Source organism: Lactuca saligna, chromosome 1, assembly GCF_052625555.1.
Source record: "Lactuca saligna cultivar CGN05327 chromosome 1, ASM5262555v1, whole genome shotgun sequence".
Classification (NCBI taxonomy): domain Eukaryota; kingdom Viridiplantae; phylum Streptophyta; class Magnoliopsida; order Asterales; family Asteraceae; genus Lactuca; species Lactuca saligna.
Window position 1 is genome coordinate 71,104,418 of NC_136417.1, and position 21,956 is coordinate 71,126,373.

The window sequence follows — 21,956 nt, forward strand, 5'->3', positions numbered from 1 at the left end:
TGACCTCAAAACCTAATTTTTGGGTATTTCATGGAATGAGAGGCTAGGGTTACCCATCCTCAGCCTCTTTCACCCTCTAAGCCTTTGGAAACCTTAGATTTCAATTCACCTTGAGATACTTGGTGTTTTTTTCTTGTGGAAAGGAAGGAAAATGAGAGAAAAAGAAGCATCTTGTGAAGGAAATTTTTGGGATCGTAATTTTCATCAACTCTCATCTTGTTTGGACCATTGTAACTATCAAGACTCAGGCTTTACTTCATTTCATGGCTAGATCTAGGCTTGGTGCATTTTCTTATGTTTTGACTTGAGTGGAGTAGATCCATAAAGTCAACAAATTTATGGATTCAGGTAGCCTTCTTTTCATCATATCATCTAGATCTGGAAATTGGTAGAGTATTAGAAGCTTGCATGAGAATTTAAATCCACATTCTTACTTTTAATCTAAATAATGAAGGGACATGCATGGTGCATGCAATGTCTATAAAGTAAGCATTTTTATGGACCATTACAGTCCCCTTAAACTTCTGGAAGGATTAGAATTGAGGGATGAATGGATTAAGAAAGTTAAAATGTTGGTTTTGGCTTCAGACTGTCCTTACGATGTGAGACATAAGGTCCCACAACATGAGCATGATTCACCCATCCCCAATGAGTTGTCTGAGTCAGGAACGAGTCTTTGGACTCAGAATAGATGCCTCTCGCGATGTGACCAAGGACTGGTCACGACATAAGATGTTGTTTTGGGCTTTTTGGAACTTAATGGGCCACTATTTTTCTAACTTTAGGCCTTCTTGTGCTTGGATTAATATGGGTTTTTGGGCCCAATTAGGAAGTTCGGCCATATTGGACTTTTTGGTGCTATTTGTTTGGGCCTTGGATTTTAGGCCAAGTAAGGAAAGGGAAAATGGACTTTTACCCAAAGGGTTGGATATCAGACTAGGATCCCAGTTATGGGTTGTGGACTAATTATTAATAGTATATTATTTTGTGCAGTTAGCACAAGGATTTTTATCTATCAGCAGTCCAAGATTTTATCTAAGAGCTTGAGGTGAGTTTCCTCATTGTGTTTGGCAGGTCGAAGGCACCAATGCCAGTCCATAGTTTATTATGATTAGGATGCTAGTTGTCTGCATGGACTTGCATGTATGATATCTGATATGTATATCGGGCAGGACATGATGACTATATTGTATGTTATTTATCTTTTTAATTCTTGCATGTGTTTATGTGTTTATATGTATATCGGGTGGGGCCCGATGCCAGGCAAAGCCTGATGAATGTGATATGGCGAGTCCCATCTCATATTATTGGCATATCCGTTCTGAGTGGGGCTCGATGTCGGGCAGGGCCCGTTGATGGGCGGGACCTATTATATGTTTGATATGTATGGTATGTGGTGTTTTGGGGAACTCACTAAGCTCCATGCTTACGATTTTCAGTTTATGTTTCAGGTACTTTCGGATCCAAAGGGAAGAGCTCTGGGTGATTGCATTGCACACACCATATCGCTCCACTTTTTATTTGACACTAATGTATTTGGATGTCTTGATCATACTCTGATTTTATCATGATGATGGTTTTATTATTTTAAAATTTGATTTTTTGGTCTTAATTTTTGGGATGTTACATCATGGATCGATTGACCAAGAGTGATCATTTTATTCCTATTTAGGAGAGTATATCTGCAAAGAAGTTGGCAGACATTTATATCTGAGAGGTGGTGGCGCAGCATGGGGTTCCGATATCAGTGGTTTCGGATCAGGATGTTCGGTTCACTTACAGGTTTTTGAAGAGGTTCCATGAGGAGTTGGGGACTTGGTTGCACTTTAGTATGGCTTTTCATCTGCAGACAAATGGTCAAAGTGAGCGAACTATCCAGACCTTGAAGGACATGCTCCGAGCATGTGAATTAGATTTTGGTGGTAGCTGGGATACATATCTCCCAATGGTTGAGTTTTCTTACAACAACAACTAGCACACTAGTATAGATCGACCTCCTTTTGAGATGTCAGACCTTGGTTTTTAAGGGTGAGGTCGGTCAGCGAGTCATGGGTAGCACGGAGGTGGTGCTCCAGACTACCGAGTTGATTCAGTAGTTGCGTAGGCGATTACAGATCGCATAGAGTCGTTAGAAGAGTTACACGGATACACATTGTTCAAATTTTGAATTTTAGGTTAGGGATATGGTACTCCTAATGGTGTCCCCTTTGAAAGGTGTCATCCGGTTCAGGAAGCGGGGCAAGTTGGGCCCTAGATATATCGGTCCTTTCAAGGTTATTTCCCAAGTGGGCTGGGTTGCTTATCATTTGGAGCATTCCGAGGAGCTCAATCAGATTCACAACACTTTCCATGTCTCTCAATTGCGTAAGTGTTTGGCTGATGATTTTGTAGTGGTTCCTTTGGAGGATATTTAGGTGGATGATAGCCTAAATTACATAGAAAGACTAGTCACGATCCTAAACAATAAGAAAAAGACTTTACGAAACAAGATTGTAAGTCTAGTGAAGGTGCAATGGCAGCACCGGAAATTTTCATAATGGACATAGGAGCCTGAGGAGGAGATGAGAGAGCACTACATAGAGTTCTTTGCGGAGGCAGAATTCGACGACGAAGTTTGATTCAAGTGGGGGAGAATTGTAACACTCGGCTTCCAGGTAAATTTCTTAAATTTATAAGTGTTTATTATTTTTGCATGGTGGCCTAGTACGATGGGCGTACCTCGAATCTTGGACACGGGGTTTTCCCCCCTGGTACGTTGGGCATACTCAAGCTAGGGGAAAACCCTAAAATCTAGGGTTTTAACCTTATTTAATCACCTTATAACCTCAAGACCCTTTCTATTATCATCCTCATTCGTCCCAAAGTAGTTTCCACGAAACCTTAATCCCTTTTTAGAGAATATTGAGCCTCGTGTGTGTTTTGGTGTGTGTTTGGTGCATTTTGAAGAAAAGAGAACCCTTTGGAGAAGCTCTTTTTGATTTGAATCTTGTGGATCCAAAATCTATTCACATTCATCATTTTTTAGAAGGTATAAATTCTCAATCTTGGTGATTCTTTGTTTAGACTATGCTAGTTAGGGTTTTTGGCATATTTTGGTGTCTTGAGTTGATTCATATGAGTATAAGTTACTCCAAAAGTTTAGAATAATATATCTTGATGTTTTTGAGGTCCCTTGTTCATAAAAATGGCATCTTGATGGGTTAATCTCAACCATGCATAAGTTGATGGTCTTAATATGAATTTAGAGTGTTAGAAATGCATATTGCACCTCTTTAAGCCGTGTAAAGGCATCAAGTCAATGACTATATCATTTAAGATGTTTCCCAAGAACTAGATCTATGATTTGGACATTTAGACTTAAGGGATTAAGTGCTTAATGAGATTTTTGGCAATCAAGGGCGTACATAGGCGTACGCTCAGCGTTACGCATTGTAGTCTATTTCCTTTGCTGTGAGAACTTGTATGTTGGGCGTAACAAGGTGGTACATCAAGCGTGCTCACCAGAAGGCATTTTGGGCCATTCTTGGGCCTTAGGTATTTTGGTCCATTCTTGGGCCTTAGGTCTTTTGCACCATTCTTGGGCCTTAGGCCTTTGGGGCCATTAGTGGGCCTTGGTCCATGGATTATTGGGCCTAGAGTAGGAAGGGTATTTGTGATAGGGATTATGATTTGGACTTTCATTTATTACCCTGAATAGTGATTAGGGTTGGTTTGACTGTGTTCAGTGTGAGGAGTCGTGGTAGCAGTAGCCAGAGTGTGTGATTTATGTATCTTCAGATTTAGGTGTGTTTCTTTATTGTATTTGTGGGTCGAAGGCACCATGTCCGATCCATTGGATTATGTTGTAGGATGGTAGTGATATTCGTGATACTTATTGATATGCCTATATGTGCTTTTTGTCTTTGTGAATCTTGATAGTATGAATGTATGTTTACCTGTAGGGGTACAATAGATCTATACCGGTTGAAAGATACCGAAGGAGTCAGAAGGGACTTAGTGAGTCTGAGGGGACTCAGAGAATTTGAAGGGACTCAGAGAGTAGGAAGGGACTCAGGGGTGAAATAGACTTGTTGTATGTTATGATATGTATGTATGATGTATGGCATGTGGTATTTGGGGAACTCACTAAGATTTGTGCTTACAGTTTAAGTTTATGTTACTTCTGGTTCGAGAGGGAAGGGCTCAGCCTGATCACAACACATCCACCCATTATGATTTTGTGATTTGTACTCTGATAACTATTTTTAAACTTGAATACTTTGATGGTTGTTTGAGATATTTGATGAATTTTGGTTGATTTAAAAATGAAATTCTTACTTGTGATTTTTGGGATGTTTCAAGAACCCTTCGAAATAGTAGACAAGTATATCTATAACTTCCCAAATTTTCAAACCAAAATTTTCTTTCAATAACATAAGTAAAACATCCAAATCCATTTCTTATAAAATCAAAGTATCACTTTTTGATTCCAAAACCATAGATTAAAATCATCAGTTGTATCATAATAGTAAAAACAACAGAAGTCTAAATCGTATAATCCTCAACGATGCTTGTGCAATCAAATGGGATTCCCCCTATCAGTAGAACCACCTGAAAACATTCAATCAACAACTATAAGCATACAACTTAGCTATTTCCCTAATATGCTACACACCACAATACGTATCCAATGTATACTAACCAATCTCTCGACTCTCGTTGTAACATCCCAAAATTCATGACCAAAAATTTCGTTTTAAACCATTAAATAAAACCATAGTTATAAAAACATCCATCAAAAACATAATTCAAAGTATCCAAAACATCACAATTAGAGTATCCATATCAAAAACATCAGAGTAAAACATCCTAGGCTAAACATCGTGGTGTGTGCAATGCAATCATCCCGAGCTCTTCCATTTTCTACCAGAAGTATCTGAAACCAAAACTAAAAACCGTAAGCATGAAGCTTAGTAATTTCCCCATACTACCACATACCATATACATAATCACGTGTACTAGGCCCCCTTCCCTTCATCGGGCCCCTCCTGGCATCAGGCCTTGCCTAGTATCAGGCCCCACCTAGTATCAAACCTCACTCGGTATATAGATTGGTTTATCCCAGGCCCCGCCTGTCACTGGGCCTCGCCCGCTATACATATACAATCAAAATCATATAATCATTCTAGCATATAAAGAAAAGATATGTAGTACTATAATTTCCAGTCCTAAGGCCTCGCATATCATGGGCCCGGCCCCACCCCTACTCTACTAATGATGAGATATGGAACCCCATCCACACTCAGGTAGTGGTGAGATACGGGACCCCGCCCACACTCACCTCCCTAACCAGGCACATACAAGTATCACACAGACAACAAGTATAACTAAACATGCACACATTCATCGGGCACCACCCATCATTAAACCTTAGTCCGGAACATATAAGCATTCGTCGAGTCCCGCCCAGCATCGGACCGTAATCTGGAAAGCATACAAACATTCATCGGGCACTGCCCAACATTGAACCGTAGTCTGGAAAACATACAATCATAAATATGGTTCGGCATTGGTGCCTTCGACCCGTTCAAACAGGAGGAAACTCACCTCGATGTTGAATCTCATAGTAAGAACTCTCTAGCGGCTGCTCTGACGACTCCCGAGATATCAGTACCAAAATATCACCCAGTCAGAATCCATTAGATTAAGCTTGAGATAAAATACCATTGTGTCCCTGACCTACTAGTCCATGAATAAGGCCCAAATCCACACACAAAGTTCCAATTACAAGTTAGCCTTCCCAAGCCCACTAGTGGCCCACTAATGGCCCAATTTTCTACATTGGGTCCAAACCCTCTAATGGGCCTTACCTTAAAGCCCAAACATATTCTTAGCCCAAAATATTTGATTTCTGATGGCCCACTGAGGCCCAAAGTAAAGAGTCCAAGGAATGGCCCAAAACAAAACCTAGTCTACTGTCTGAGTAAGCACGGCGTACTCGGCTGTACGTTGTGCATACAGGCTTTTTGGCTTGTACGCCCAGCGTACTACTATGTTAAGCCACTTATACCATTAAGCACTTGATACTTTATTCTAAAGGTTAAAATCATAGATCCAAGTCCTCTTCAAGCTCTTAATCCATAAAGTCACTGACTTGGTGACTTTACACCACCCAAATAAACCCAAACTCAAAGTATAGCAATCTACTTCCATGAAAATGACCTTAACTCATGCATAAACACATCATGACCATAAAGATGGCAACTTTCTATCTTAGGGACTCAAATAACACCAAGGGTGGCAACCCTAAGCCTAGGAAATGGATTTGAACCATAAAGCTTCATCATTGGGACCAAAAAGGTCCAAAAACCCATACTTCAAGAAATCTCAGCAAGTAAACACCAAGTTCAAAGCTTTATACCTTATATGAATGCCAAATGTTGTTAAGGTTCTGATATATAAGCCTTTGCTCCTTTGATGATGCTTCAACAATGGCCACCTTCCTTCAAAACAACAAGATTCACTCCAAAATGGTCTTCTAAGATCAACAAAAAAGGGATTAGGGTTTCCTAGGAGCAGCTTAAGGGTGAGAGGGAGGCTGGTCCAAAGGACAGAATGTTCTTTATATAGTGCTCAACCCTAAAAATTAGGGTTTGGGGACTCTGAACATACGTTAGACGTACTTCCTATATGTTGGGTATATGCCTCCCACACCTGCGTCCACTTATCCCTTCTATGTAGGGTGTACTCTCACACATGCTAACTTGCATGCATGGGATTGCCTTGCCACTTATCTCCATTAGGTACCAATATTGCCAATAACTTCAAAGTTTCATAACTTCGTCATTCGAGGTCCGTTTCCAACGAACATTATATCCACGAAAAGGTGGCAAGAAGCCCTACGCTCCTAACAACAGGCCTAAGAGTTAAAACCTTCTGAATAAATCCCAAAACCCATAAAATACCGAATCATCAGATGACGATCATACCCTTGGTCTCCGAAGACACAATCGAACACTTGAATCACTTATTCCCTAACACCCACATCTGAAATGGGCCAACTCCTTCCTTTCCCAACGCCCTAAACCTTATGACAACTGATGATTGGGTTGCAGCCCAAAGTAATGAAGCACCTTCAAAACCAGGTGTTACACTCGTACCGATCCACATACAAACAAGGCTCTTGGCTCTTCTACCGACCCATCTAGTGACAAATAAGTCTAATGCCTATCTATTCATTAATAGTGGGTATCTAGGCTAACGGCTATCATGTTGTCTACCATCAACCAAAAGTAATCTAGGCTCATAGCTCTTGTGTTGTTCCACCATCAACCCCTCCACATAACATATCCACATACCATACAATCAAGCAACCAAACAATCATCATGAAAAGCACTATACTAGCATACATACATAATAATATGCTACATTACATGTACATCATATCATATAAAGGTATATAATGTAATATATAATATAGTTAGATAACTCGCTTGAACTACAAGCTGACGAAACACAGCTACACTCACGAACTCATAAGAATCGATCTTACAAACCACCTAGATAACAAGCTAACTTTAAAACTCATTCTATATCTTAATCCCTCAAAGTCTAACCCAAACTCATACTTGTCAAAAGTTTAATTGTCAACAGGTCAAATTCAGTAGTCAACATTCAACACGCCAAACCCGGATATTAGTCACACCGCGATCACATCACGACAAGACAGTTGCGAACTCCATCCAATCTTCACGTCGTGTCCCCTCAATGGTCATATCTCAATATCCATTTTGATGCACTTGTCCCATCAATTTCTTAATCCTTTCTAATAAAGGTTCCACCTCTTGTATCTGAATCATACAATGGACTTATTGGATAAAGTTTCAAACTTTATCCAGATCTATCGTGCAAATAAATCCAAACTTAAACCCTAAATCATATTTGGCATAAAATGATCAAGATCTTGTGCATGGCTCAAAGGGTACCCATTCATACCCTTTTCTACAAAAGGACCAGAAGCTCACTCAAACCCATTCTAAGGTTATGGAGTTGTTGATACTCAAAGAACTTCAAGTACAAAGGAACTTAAAGGACCTAAATATCATCCAACTCCTATATTTAAGCATAAAATCAAATAAATCGCAGATCTTTATGACTTACCAAGCTTTTAAAGGGTCTAGAAGGTGTAATCTTCTGTTAAAAATGGCTTGTCTACACGATACTAGCTTTCTTCTTCACCAAGAATCATTCAAAACACTAAAATCTCTCAAGAAGTCATAAGGGTGGCTAAGGTTATGAACTGAATGAGGATTCTGATGCTAAGAGAGAACCCTAAAATTTAGCACCATTAAATAGGTCCAAAGGCCCAAAACCTAGGATTTTTGGTTGTGAAGGCTACGCACCGCAACAATCCCTTAAGCCATGTTGCTATTTATTGATGTGGTTCATGTCATGATCCCATAGAAGTCGTGGTGCCCTAACTCCAAAAACTCCAAATTAACACTTAACCAATTCAACATGTAAACAACTTGTATTTGGAAACACAGGTGTTAAAATATCAAAAACAAATAACTGTATAGGAAGAGACGGTGTTATAAACTCTTCGAGTTAGCCGATTACTCCTTCAAGTACTCGCTACTCACCCCTTGTCGAGGCGAGTTACAGAATCCTGAGTACTCCCCAATTGGCCCCTTATTGAACTAAGGAATGTTGTAAAGCCCAATCAACTCGGTGATTAATGTTTATAATATACGTAAAAATTTATTATTTAACACACACACACGTTATTATTATTACATATATATCTTAAATTTTCAATAATTATTCACGAACTAAGATCATTATGTATTTTTTCAGTTTTTGTGTATTCGCATGTATCTAATTTTGTTATATATTTCAATAAACTTAAGATTTGAACTTATGATTTTAAAATATATAAGTTCCCTAAAAATATTTCTACATGAATTACTGAATCTAAGTACTCCTGAGTACTCACTACTCAGTAGTCGGCTGAACACGTACCAAGTAACGAGCTCTACAACATTGGGAAGAGATGACCCCAAGTTGGTAGAATGAACTATGGAGTCCAAAGTAGCGAAAATTTTACCCTTAATAAGGATGTGGAGGCTACTAGGGAAAACCAATGAACAAAGGATAAGGAGATATATGTTATCATACAACACAAAATGACGCAACGTTGGGTTGTGATGATTCCTTGAGCACAAAGCAACAAAATAAAATTAACAAATAAAATTGAATCATCTTATCTCAACAAGCATCTTGTTCTAGCAACCTTAGTAATAAAACTTTAACAAGAAAAACATAAAATATAAACCCTTGTAGATTTTAATTAAAACTTCTTTTTGGTATCGTTTGGATAAACTAGAACCTAAACCAGAGTTCCTCTTATGAAGTCACACGTAAGCGTATGATCAAGTAACTTGAACACAAAGCACCTCCTTTATTTGATCCTTGCAAAAACTGAGAGCCCTAAAGAGAAGGGATCCTGAAGTTATTGAAGACTGAGATGGAGAGAGAGAGAGAGAGAGAGAGAGAGAGAGAGAGAGAGAAAAAGAAAGAAAGAGAAAGAGAGAGAGAGAGAGAGAGAGAGAGAAAGAGAAAGAGAAAGAAAGAAAGAAAGAAAGAGAAAGAGAAAGAGATAGAGAGAGAGAGAGATTGAGAGAGAGAACGTAAGGTTTAAGACAAGGAGATAGTGGTCGGTTGTATATCCCTTCCTTTTTGCTACGTCACCATTATCCCTAAAATAAGAGATAATTACTAACAATGGATATTAACATTTAACCCCTTAAGCTTCATTAGTTTCAAATTAATTCAAAATAATTTTAATCTGTTAATAAACTAATCCCTTCATCTTTCTCTTTGTCAAATTAGCTTAAATCATATATTGTGTGTAACCTAAAAGGACCATGCTAATAATTGAAGTCACCATCCTGTTGTGACAATGGACATATTTCTAGCAGTTTCCTACTTGCACATGCCATAACAACTGTACAGTCCTAACTTTCTTACCCTAGTAAGGTGTACATCATCCAAGACTATAACTATACTCATAACTTATAGGTATGAACAGTCCTAAGTAAGTGATCAAATATTCATTTGCTTTATGATATCCATATGAACATAATACATGGAAGTATGTCATTCAAACATTCAAGATTATGTTTCCCGGTAGAGATTTATGATGACCAACAATATACTATATTATGGATCCATTATCAACTTAGTTTGAGTACGGTAGTATATTTGATGTCAACACCAAATCATTGAGGAGCCCCCTGTAGCGGGAGGAACAAATCAACTTTAGGATCTTGCCCACTCATCATCTCATACCCTACATTCCTCGTATGGTTGTTAGTTATAAACAACATTCAAGAACACCAGAGGTGCTCAGGCCGCAAAACTAATAATCTCATGCATCTCTGTGTGTAGAATGTAGGATATTACTATTTTAGAATTACTCGTAATAGTTTCCATGAAGTAATCTTTAAGTTCAAGTTACTCTAATACTTAATCTCCATTAAGTATACATGATTATTAGTCGCATTTCCATGCTTTGTCCATCTCCATGCACAATCTACTAATACTTCATGACTGTCTTAAATCACTATTTACTTCCACTACAATCGACTGTAGAGGATTTGAATAAATTAACTGAATAAATTCATATTGAGGAAGTTAAGTAAACATGCAAATTAAACATAGTAATAAACTAGTGAAAATGATTGCAATCCAACATATTATTAAGTCTTCACATATTAATCATCAAACCAGATAAAATTTACACTGTATAAGTTTCTAAATAAAATCAAACTAAACTTAATACACTCAAAATATTTCATATGAACGCCCTTTCCCAAAGATTTATTGTGTTGGAAAGGTATTATACCACCTTCAACTTCTATTTTTCCATGTGTGTATCCTTAAGCCATATCATCACAACTTGGAAGTCTCAGTAACATGGAATCCCCAAACAAGCACCGAATATAGTGTTGATTTCATTTGATTGAAAATTTGAAGAAATATTATCATACAAAACTTTTAAATGGGGAGTACCGAACTTCAAGGAATAGTTAGCTTAACGGTGGAATTTACATGATAGTGAAGCGAGTTGGGAAACAAATGACAAACTGTAGCAATTTGTGAAAGAGATCAAGATGTACCATGAAGAAGAAGGTGTGAGAAGTATGTCACTTTCTTAGATAGGGAGAGTATAACATTCAAACTTTCTTTAGGACCAAAATTTCTTAGACCATATGGAACATTGCTTCATACTTCAAAAAGGATATCAAATGGTAACTTTTTAAATGATTTCTTTTTGTTTCCATGGCTATTGAGTTACTTATTTCATTATTTTTTTTCCAGGTGTTCTCATGTATAAACCATCCCATTCGTTGCAAGCCAACTTAAATACTTTTATGTTCTCACGTAAAGGATTCGACTACTTGCCTATTATATCATCATTTCCTTGGTTGACTGTTTGTGATTAACGTTGGCCACTTAAGCGCCGCACAACGAGCTTGAATGATAAGTCCATCACAATATCACAACATGCAACAATGAAATCATCAAATCTACAGTAATTCAAAACCTTTATGTTGGCATAACGTATCGATTTCGCACTAAATGATATTAATCCATTGGTTCAACGAAAACATTACAGTTTAAACTGTCTATTGCACAAAATTTAACAATTAAATACATATGAACATTTTGTTAGATACAATCAAGGATCCTGGAATCTGGCACTCGTACGTATTTACATCAAGAAGCCAAGTAACATCCGATTCTTGTTCATCTATTTTGCGTTCTGTACTTGCTAGCTAGCTTAATTCAAGAATCATTCATGTCTACTACTCCGATGATGATCATCACCATGTTTAGCAAAAGATCGATGATGAGAAGATGGATGCTTTTTAGAACCATAACCTTTTGGTGGTGGTTCCATGTGCGCACTACCACCACTGTTACCGCTACTACTAGCCTTAGGAGAGTAGCGATAGCGTACATGACACTGGTGACTTTTTGTTTCAGTTGACCGGCTTCCTCTAATTACTACCGATAACATCGCTACCTTGTCACGCGTGTCTTCTGACCTCCAACTTTGACCCACACCCTCCACGTCATCCGAGGCATGTGTGTCATCATGGTGGACCCATATTTCCGCCGTGCTTCCGGGTTTTATTATGCCAACCGCCGGTGCCACCTAAACCACAGTTCAAATTATTAGTTTTTTCATAAAATGACAACAGTCATCCGAGTCATGGTGACTTCAGATGATTGGAATATTTAGGTCATCTGATATCAAATGTAAACAGATATATGATATCGGATGACACAGTAGTTGTTTCAATTTCAACTTATGGAAGTTGTTACCTCGAGCCAACGAGGAAATCCGAAGGAACCTCTTTGTCTATACTCAGGCTCTTCATTGTCTTTAATTGCGGAGTGACCATCACATAAGATTTGAAATATGGCATCATCTTTGGTGCTTTTGTTGGTGATTGATAAAGGTTGGGTGTCTGAATTTTGCAGGACAATCTTGTTTGTACTGAGTGAAGTGTCGGGAACACAACGTAGTTCTTCACGTATGGATTTTATTTTTTCATTGGACTTGAATATCTTTCCAAATTCTTGTCTTCGCACCGATCTATCAACATGGGCAACTTGGACTTTAAACTTGCAACGAACTGGTTTGTGATCGCTCTCTATCACGTCCATACAAGCTTCATACCTGTGAATATCACCAAAAAGTAAAATGATTTTGAATAATATAACACAAGGGTAGAAAGAGAGAAGTTCCCCAATGAGACCTACAGAAAAATAGAAGCCACAACAGGACATGCTAAACTGCATTCCGATGTTGGAGAAGATCGATTGTCTCGATATAATATCCTGTCACACCAGGCTGGGATTCGCTTTTTCTCCCCGGAATCATATCCTGAAAAAGAAATATCAGTAATCAGTCAGTTAAACTAACCCAATAATTAACCACTCGACTATGACAAGTCGTTAATATCTATCAGAGTTATGATAATTAGACTTACCTCCTAAACCTGGTTTTCCTCTTTCAAACTTATAAGTAGGAGGAAATCTGATGAGTGCTTCCCTCATTCCATGAAAAACTTTCCCAGCTTTCATTTCGGCTCTAAGCTGGTCCTTCTCTCTTAGCCAATCAAAACTCCTTTGAGAAACAAAGTCGCGTGCTTCATCATAAGTTATCCCAAAAAGACGATAATTGAAGTCGCCACAAAAGATAACCATATCAGCTTCTGCTAGATCAGGCTTCCCCTCATCCGGATTTATAACCACAGACTGTTATAATAAAGAAAATAACTCCACGTGAGAATCACACTTTCCTTTATGAACACCATCTCCAACCCATCAAAATATGTATTTCTAAGTATATTCTCTTTTGATAACTTATAAATTGTCAAAAACAAGGGTAATTTTAGTGATTATAAATAGTGGGAGGAAACTTACGTTGGTAGGGCGAAGCGATTGAGCAGTAGAGGACACACAAGCTGAAAGAATGAGGATCAGCCATGGGAAGGCAAAGGAAGAAGAAATCCAAAATAAATATGTGGACAAGGCAAGAGAGCAACACAAAAACAGGTATTTCGCCATACCAGAAGTGTTATTGCTTGGTCGCCCAAACGCGATATTTTTGTAAATGTGATCAAAATCTTGGTTGCGCTTAGTCACTGCTTCCAAATGAGCCGCCAGGTGGCAGTTTACAAAGCACATTATTCGATCGTATACTCTTAATCTCAACCCTACTCCACCCTACTCAATAAACCATAACATTATCACAAAAATATCTATATATATACACTTTTAGGGTTGAATAGGGTTAATGTCATGACAACCAATAGTAAGCAATTTGCTCTTTAGGTATTTATATAGGTCACCAAACTTTTTTTAGGTTATCATTACACTAGTATTGTAGATTTCAACGACTACGTTTGTGAAATTGAACATGTTAGAATGGAAAAAAAGAATTAGTGACAATAATTGACTAAAAATCAAATTGTGTATTATTAGTTGTCATTTTGTAACATTAACCCTTAACCCTTTACCTTTATCATCATGTGAGAGTGAAGTACATCTATTCATGAATACCTTATTACCAAGTGCACGACCAAGGCCACAAGCGACTGCTCCAACATCAAGATCGCCTACGTGTGTTCTAAGACTCTTTCTTACCCTAAAAGGAAGGATTTTTAAGAATGTAAGTGGGGTCTTTTAAGAAACCCTTTAGGCTTTTAGGGAAAAGTACAAAATGAAAGTTGGGTCTCAAAGATTTACCATATAGCAATGAGCAAACCAGCCAGTTGCCTAGATCCTACGCGTTCAAAAATAGATCCTTCCCCCATGGCCTTCCCCATGGCATCTTGCCACCATTGTCCATTAGAACTTCCTTCAACACCTAACTGCGTAGCGCAAAATGCAAATAATTAATTTATTTCAAGATGATGCTATTCTTGTTTTTGATATAAAAGAAGTTTCTTTTAGTGATTTTGAATATTATGTGTAATGATGTTAGTACATAGTAAAGTTGAGACTTTCTTGATATTGTATATTATATCAAGAAAGCAAAGATTTTTAACATGGTAAAAACCTTAAAAAACACTAAAGATCGATCTTACAGTTTCTTTTGCAGCAGACATTGCAAGAAACCCTGCACCCATATCCACTTCTTGCAAACCAACAACAAGAATGTCAACATCAGAAGCCTGAGATCCAACCCACGACACAAGTGCATCATGACATGGTTTCCCTTGACCAACATTCCATGTCCCCACCATAATCCTAACAGTTTCAAGTGTCGTATACATATGTTCTCTTTTCGATAACTCTGGTCTCAAAATATTATCAAGAGGTCCAGGAGATGAAATATACCAACCTCGTATACCACCATGTGTAGCCAAACTAAAAACAGATCCATTCCCAACTACCATTTTTATAACAGGTCCATTATGCGCAATCCACCCTGAAATCAAGTTTCCTTCAAGATCTATCACTTGAACCATTCCACTCACGTACCCGACCCATATTCTTGGCCCATAAGTACAGAAACAGAGAACAGCGCAATGATGGTGATGGAAATCGTGTAAACGGTTGCCATTTGCGTCCCATTGAACTATTAAACCATTTGAACACCCTGTCCAGATGGATCCATCGTAAGCAAGAAGAAGGGCTTCGGTTTTTTTAGCGTCTTCAGCTGCGAATGCGCCTGTTCCCTTCGTTGCAACTCGCCGGACTGCATCTGCAGCTCCGATGATGGCGTTGCGTGATCTTTGTAGAAAACTACCTCCTTGTTGTTTTTCTTTTTTGGACTTTGAATTACTGGGTCTTACACTAGGTTCTTCTTCCGGTGGTTGTTCTCTTTCCGATGAGTCAATTCGGTTGTCGATTTGACCATCTACGTTGTATACTTTCAAAAGCTCCCTCGTACGAGCGTCCCTGTACGTAACAAGGGTTTGAAAGTTTAAAGATTGAACTTTGAATGATCATGATGTTTATAATCGACTGAAAAAAGATACCAGAGTGAGAAACTGAGGGACCCAGCTGCCCATACTTTTGCTTTTACTTTATCTGACAATAGAAACTTGACATCGGAAGAAGATATGTGACAGACGCCATTAATGGTGGCTTGGCTTTTAAGGTCGATGCTTGAACGTTCCACAAGCAAAGCAGCCATGTGACGTTCTTCAGGTGATAAAGCTAGCGACTTTTCAACTGCTTCCCATGGCCAGACCTTTATCACTCCGTTTTCAGACCCCATCCATATATCACCTGCAAAATCCAAGTACAACAATGGCGGATTGAAAGAGGAAACCATAGTTTATGTTAGGTTACATTAATGGTGGTTGAGATTTGAGAAGTTGGATTACCATAAGAAGAAGTGACCATGGAAAGAACAGCGCCACGCTGGTTAGCCTGCCATGAGAGGCCTTCTTTGAACGGAGTATCATCGGCGGGCTGTTGATCCATTTTCCATGATCGAATCTTTCCATCTTTGTGTCCACTCCAAACCAATTTACTAGCACAATCAATCATCAAACATGTGGTGGGAGGTGTATTTGCAGATTCGTAAAAAGGGGCTGCATCTTCATCACCACGTCGAGCTCTACCGCCGATTCCGAGCCCTGGTTCGAATGCGTCGGAGAAATTCCAAAACCTAACACCGGATTCCTGACCCGCCCACAACTGTGTCTCCGTACAAGCAATCGTCCGGATGAATCTTCCAACTTGAGTCTCCTTTAGCGGGTGAGGTCGGAGTTCAAGGGCGGTGGGACGACCTGGGTGAACAGCGGATCGAGAAGGGGCTTTGAAGATTCCGGCTCCACCTCCGCTTGCTGAAAATTCCGGCAAAGGGTGTTGGTCTTCGAAGGAGGATGACGAATTCGAATTGCTGTTATGGCTGTTACTGTTGTTATTTCCATGGAAGAAGTGATTTTGGCTGTTGGGGTCGGAATGAGAAGATTCTGAGAAAGAAGATGAGGTGGCGTAAGGGTAAAAGTCATGGTCGTCATCTTCGTCGGAGTGGTTGCCAAATTCATCAATGGCTGCGCTAATACGGGCATCATCAAGGCTGTGCTGGCGGTGGTTCTGTTTTGGGTGGCGTTTGAAGTTGGTACCGGTGTTTGTGCGGAGCTGTTGGGAATGTGTTTTCCTGGTGCCGGCGGTGGAAGGAGGAGGAGCGTTGGCCAGAGCAGACAAGGCGTCGGCATCGCCGTCATCCAACCCCTGGCTCATTTTCCCTTGTGGTTGAAATCAATCAATCAATCAATAAATCAAGAATTAGTTCAATTGCAACGGATGATAACAGTTTCGAGAGCAATCAATCAAGAATTGAAACAACATTTGTGAAGATAGAGGATGAGGGTGAAAGGGTCACAAGAAGGAAGACGAAGAATGAGGCTATGCGTACGGACATGAGGATCTCTCGATGCCATGCAAATATAAAATTAAAATTGATGGCCATAACCATCGCTCTAGTATCTAACCATCAGAAAACAATTTTAACATCAATACACATTTTAATTTATATCTCAAAAGTCAAAAGTTCACAATTTTCTTTCAAAAAACGGCATGACTTATTTGCTAGTTATAACTCTTCTTAGCCTCAAAGGTGGTCTTTGTTTTACAAATTAAATTTTAACATTGGGGAGAAGAAGCTGCTAAGCCTGACCGGAGATAGAAGATGTACTATCGAAGAAGTTATATGTTGAGGTCTTGAAGATCGGATTCAGAAATGGTATTTGAGGACCAAGACACGTAATAAACACAATCAAAAAACATAACAAGGATCGGTAGGTGGACATTGTCATGATACGCATGGTTTCCTAGTTACAAGCATTTTGAGAATCCAAGGAAGAGAGAGGACTATGTGAGGCTTATTGTTTGGATCTTAGAGTCTTATGTATGTTGATATCAAGGTGGGGTGTTGTAATTATGTATGATACTTCTAGACATGACCAATTGGACAATGTCAAGGACAAAAATAGGCCATTATTAGATGGTAGCTAGAAGATTGCACCACGATGTAGCGGTGAACTATTGTTTTGCCTGTAGAAGGCTTTTGCTAGATGGTTGCTAAATGATCTACCATTTTACATTTTTAAGGTTATATGGTTGCGCGACGTCATGCCATGAACATGTCGCGACTCCGGGTATGTTTGGTAAAACATGTTTTGGGGTAGTCTTTGACCTAGTTCTTAGCCTCCTTTCTCTTTGGCGATTTCTTTGAAGATTAAGGGTTTTGTTTCTTCATTTTGGCAACTTGCATGTGGTTTTTATCCCTCATTTGATTGATTGATCAATAATACAAGTTGTTTGTATCTCGTTTCATTGTATGGATGCCGACCGTCTTCCTAATTGTGGAACTATGTTAAATGCTTGTATATGTTTGCCATTTTTTACCTAGTTCTTGGCCTCATTTCTCTTGATAAATTCTTTGAGGATCATGGGTTTTTTTTCTTCATTTCAGTCACTCTAATTGATTTGTAACCCCCATTTGATTGTTAGTCAATAATACAAGTAGTTGGTTATCTACGTTGATGTAGATGTACATCATCTCCCCGTTGGTGGAACCACGTTAAATGCTCACTTATCTTATGATAATTTGTTTGTCATTTGCATTTTCTTTATTTTGTTATGTGTTACTCTCGTTATTATATATCTTATCATATTTATTCACCCTAGTTTTGTATTTGTTTCTTTGTTGGGTTTTAAATGTTAGAGGACCAAATATTTGATACTTATTCAAGTAGGATTTGCATTTGTTGAGATGTATTTTGATTTCTCATACCAATATTTGCAATATGGAGTCACTTTCTAGTTTTTCTTATTGGAGGTACCCGTCGTTCGTCGTTAAGTCCATCACAAAACATTTTAATTCTTTTGTTCGTTCAACAAACTTGATGCATACAAGTCGTATATGTGTGTTATCCATGATTTAGATTGGTTATCCAAGGTAAGCATTTCTATTGTTTAGAGTTTTCTTTTTCAAAGTGCTTGCAAGCACAATAGCACATGATCTCATCATTCATTTGTAAGTCATTTAGGGTTTAGATAATTATTCTTTTTCCGCCTTCAATTTTTGTTTGTTTAACTACTGATTATTTGTTCAACTTTACGATTTACCTAGGTATGTATTTGATTGGGTAGAGAGATTTGGAATTAAGGTTTAGTATAGTGGTCATTAGAGCATTATCCATGTTTCCACTTCTTGGAGATGTTATGCATCTAACGTTTGTCGAAAGATATATATTGATTGTTTATTTTTTAAGGCATGAGTTATAGTCATTGTCTTATTATGCTCTTAGTATCATCTAATGTTTAGTCTTTGGTTCGTGTAACATCTGTTTTCACAAGTATACCTTAAATTGAAATTTTACTTAATTTGAGAAAGATGCTTTTGGGAAAACCTTACTTTGTGACACATCATATTTAAAGTTGCGACGTGACCTTGTGTGGGTCGCAAAGCATGGCCATAATCAGACCAACCCTAAATTCTTGGGTCTTGGACACTATTTAAGGGTACTAACTCTTAGGGTTTCTCTCTTTTGCAGCTACGAACCTCAAAATACTCTTGATACACGAAACCTTAGCTCTCATGTAACATCCCGTGTTTCCAAGTATTTTTAAATCCTTCCGTCAGTAAACTAATATGTCATTATTGGTCCTTGAAATTGGTTGAATTTAGCCCTAAGATGCTTGAGGGGCAAATTGGTAATTTTGGTCGAAATGGGAGTATGCTAGGCATACATATGAGTACGTTAGGCGTACTAGGGCACGCCCTATTACGATGGGTGTACACATGGAGTATGTATGTCTGAGTGCAACCCTAACTTTTAGGGTTGTTGGGTATTTAAACCCCATTATGCACTCTTTACCCCCATCCTTTCAACCTCCAAGTCCGGAGATGGTCTCTTGGCAACCCTAGCTTCTCTTTTGTGTGTGTGTGTGTGTAAGCTAAGAGTGTGTTCTTGTGTGGTTGAAGAAGAAGAATGGGGGTAAAGAGTCCATAATGGGGTTTCGTATATAGACATTCGAATATCTAGTCCTACCCTAAGCCCTTCATCAAACAAGAACATGAAATAAGGCCAAACCAGACATTTTCAAGCTATAAGATATTAGTTATATATAATTGTGGTGCATATACTAAGCAACTACAATAATGATGTCATTTCCATAAAAGAGAAGATCCTAGGCTATCAGGAATCATATAGTCAGGGAATTCTATCATGCAGTTCCTGAAAATCCCTAGCCTATCACTAGCATGTTGTTTTAACTTATCACAATAACAAACAATAGTATGATATTTTGGGGTCTACTTACTGGCTCCGACTGATCGTATCATCACATCCTCCTTTAGTATTTTGAAAACCGTTTGAAGGGCCAGGAAGGGCATGCCAGACTTGTACTGATGGCTAGGGAGCAAGCCAGACATAAGTTGTGGGCCAAAGGGGCAAGCCAAACTTATGTTGTGGGCTCATGGGTAATCCATTCTGTTAGATGTGGACCCATTGCATGTTGATATTATATTTGTATTGTTTGTTATGTATTGGTATTTTGGGGGAACTCATTAACCTTTGGGCTTACAGTTTTGGTTATGTTTCAGATACTTCAGATGATCGTGGGAAGGCGAAGGCTTAATTGTGCACCTCCTCATGTTTTGTGTTATGATTTCTGGGGAAACTCTGATGTGAAACTCATTTTGAAAACAAGTTGTAATGAATGATGGTTTTTGCTTTTATTTAAAAAGTTTAATTTTTTCCAAAATTTTATGAGTGTTACACCTCCCTCTGTATTCCTTGCGGTGCCTTTTGTGTATAGCTTGAAAAGGAAGAAAGTATCTTTGATGCAAGGGAGCATATATCTAGGAATTTCCAGCCATTTTATCATATCTATAACCTTTATATGTTATAAAGCTCTCGCCTTTTTATGCTAGATCTAGCATTATAAGAATATTTGTCCCTTTTTTCATGTTTTCTATGGAGTTCAGAAAAATGCAAGTCCAAAGGCTGCTTGGGATTGTTTTCTAGACCTAACGAGATGAAAGGAGTGTATGCTCAAGCCCTCTTGAGTTATGCACCAAAGTCTTGTCATGTTGGCCTTGTTTAGATCTAGGGTTCTGTGTAATGCTTAATTTGACTTTGCTTATACATAAAGTTTGTATTTTTATCCATTAGGAATCTCCCTAGATAGTGTCTGGAAAGTTATAGTCTTTGTCTTAGTGGATTAGGGACTTAATATGAAGATATGGATTTGCCTAAAAAGTGTGACACGACTTAAGGAGGGTTGCGACTCAATGTTTGAATGACATCGCGATTATTTTGTCGCCTAGTGGTCACAATGCGACTAGGACCTGAGTCGCGACACAACTGACCATTGACTTTTTGTCTGGGTTGGCTTTTGATCAAACTTTAGTGGATATGGAGTTTTTTACTGTGACTTGACCTCTGGTTGGTATTGGTTATAGAGATGTGCCTAATGATGGATTTAGGTGTGCCTAATGATGGATTTAGGTAGTTCGCGTTAGTTGATTTCCTTGAGGAGACTTATGTGTGAAGATTCGATTGCTAGTGCCAAGTGAGCTTTATCACTATACTATGTATGACATTATATGTCCTTTGTGTGGTATGATGTATTTATATTGTTTGTATGTGGATATGTGATTAGACTAACTCAGTCTTCTGTTATGATAATTGGTTAGTCCTATATGTGGTTGGCCAAGAGCCTTTCGTCGAGTAGGAGGATGGTTGGGAGTCTACAGGTCGTTTGGGATGTTGACCCATTGAGATATTGACTGTGAGTCGACTAGTCTACCTATTAGTTGAGATTAGGGATGAGCGTGGGACGGAACCGATACCGATCCGTCCCGTTTCCGATTTCCCGAATACCGAATTTGATCGAAAGTTAATCCCGAGTACCGAACCGAATTAACATCATTGGTACCGGTATCGGGATTGGTACTGGTACTTGGTACTAGTACCGCTACCAGCGGTACCGATTCCCGAATTTCATGTATTTGGAGTACCAAATATTGTCTCGTATTTTTAAATTCGGTACGGTTCGGTACCGGTACCGGTACGGGATCAGGATTTACGACAAACTGTTCACCCCTAGTTGAGTTGTTGGTTGAGTGCCTACAGCCCACTAAAGTGTTGACTGTGAGCAAAGTGTTGGTATGCATTATATGTGTGATGGTATATGTGATATATTAAGGAACTTATCAAACTTTGTGTTTACTCTTTAAAGTTAAATGTTTTTCAGGTTGTTCCAGTGAAAAAAAAAAAAAAGAAAAAAAAAAAGTTGTAGCATGATTTGTTTTGAGGCTTCGGCTAAACTCTTATTTATGTATTCATGATGTTTGAAACAATTGGACACTTATCATTTTTGTATGAAAATGGTTTTTGAAATGTTTTACTTATATTTTAAAAAGAAA

The 21,956-nt window shown here is 38.5% G+C and overlaps 1 protein-coding gene and 1 pseudogene across 2 annotated transcripts; one reads left to right on the top strand and one right to left on the bottom strand.

Annotated features, from left to right (window-relative positions):
* LOC145008255 (uncharacterized) overlaps positions 1-21,956 on the top strand; it is a 223,153-nt pseudogene that overhangs the window by 85,002 nt on the left and 116,195 nt on the right.
* Positions 11,684-17,004, bottom strand: 5PTASE13 (Endonuclease/exonuclease/phosphatase family protein). 2 transcript variants are annotated; one of them, XM_078987600.1, is made up of 11 exons: positions 15,895-17,004; positions 15,544-15,796; positions 14,647-15,463; positions 14,306-14,430; positions 14,120-14,204; positions 13,627-13,783; positions 13,481-13,521; positions 13,045-13,312; positions 12,815-12,938; positions 12,374-12,731; positions 11,684-12,203 (listed from the first exon to the last, which is right to left on the bottom strand). In XM_078987600.1, exons 1-11 carry the CDS (start codon positions 16,757-16,759, stop codon positions 11,838-11,840), a joined length of 3,459 nt encoding a protein of 1,152 aa, XP_078843726.1. In that variant the 5' UTR covers positions 16,760-17,004; the 3' UTR covers positions 11,684-11,837. The 2 variants fall into 2 exon arrangements, with proteins under 2 accessions (XP_078843726.1, XP_078843724.1); XM_078987598.1 differs by having other exon boundaries at positions 13,481-13,783.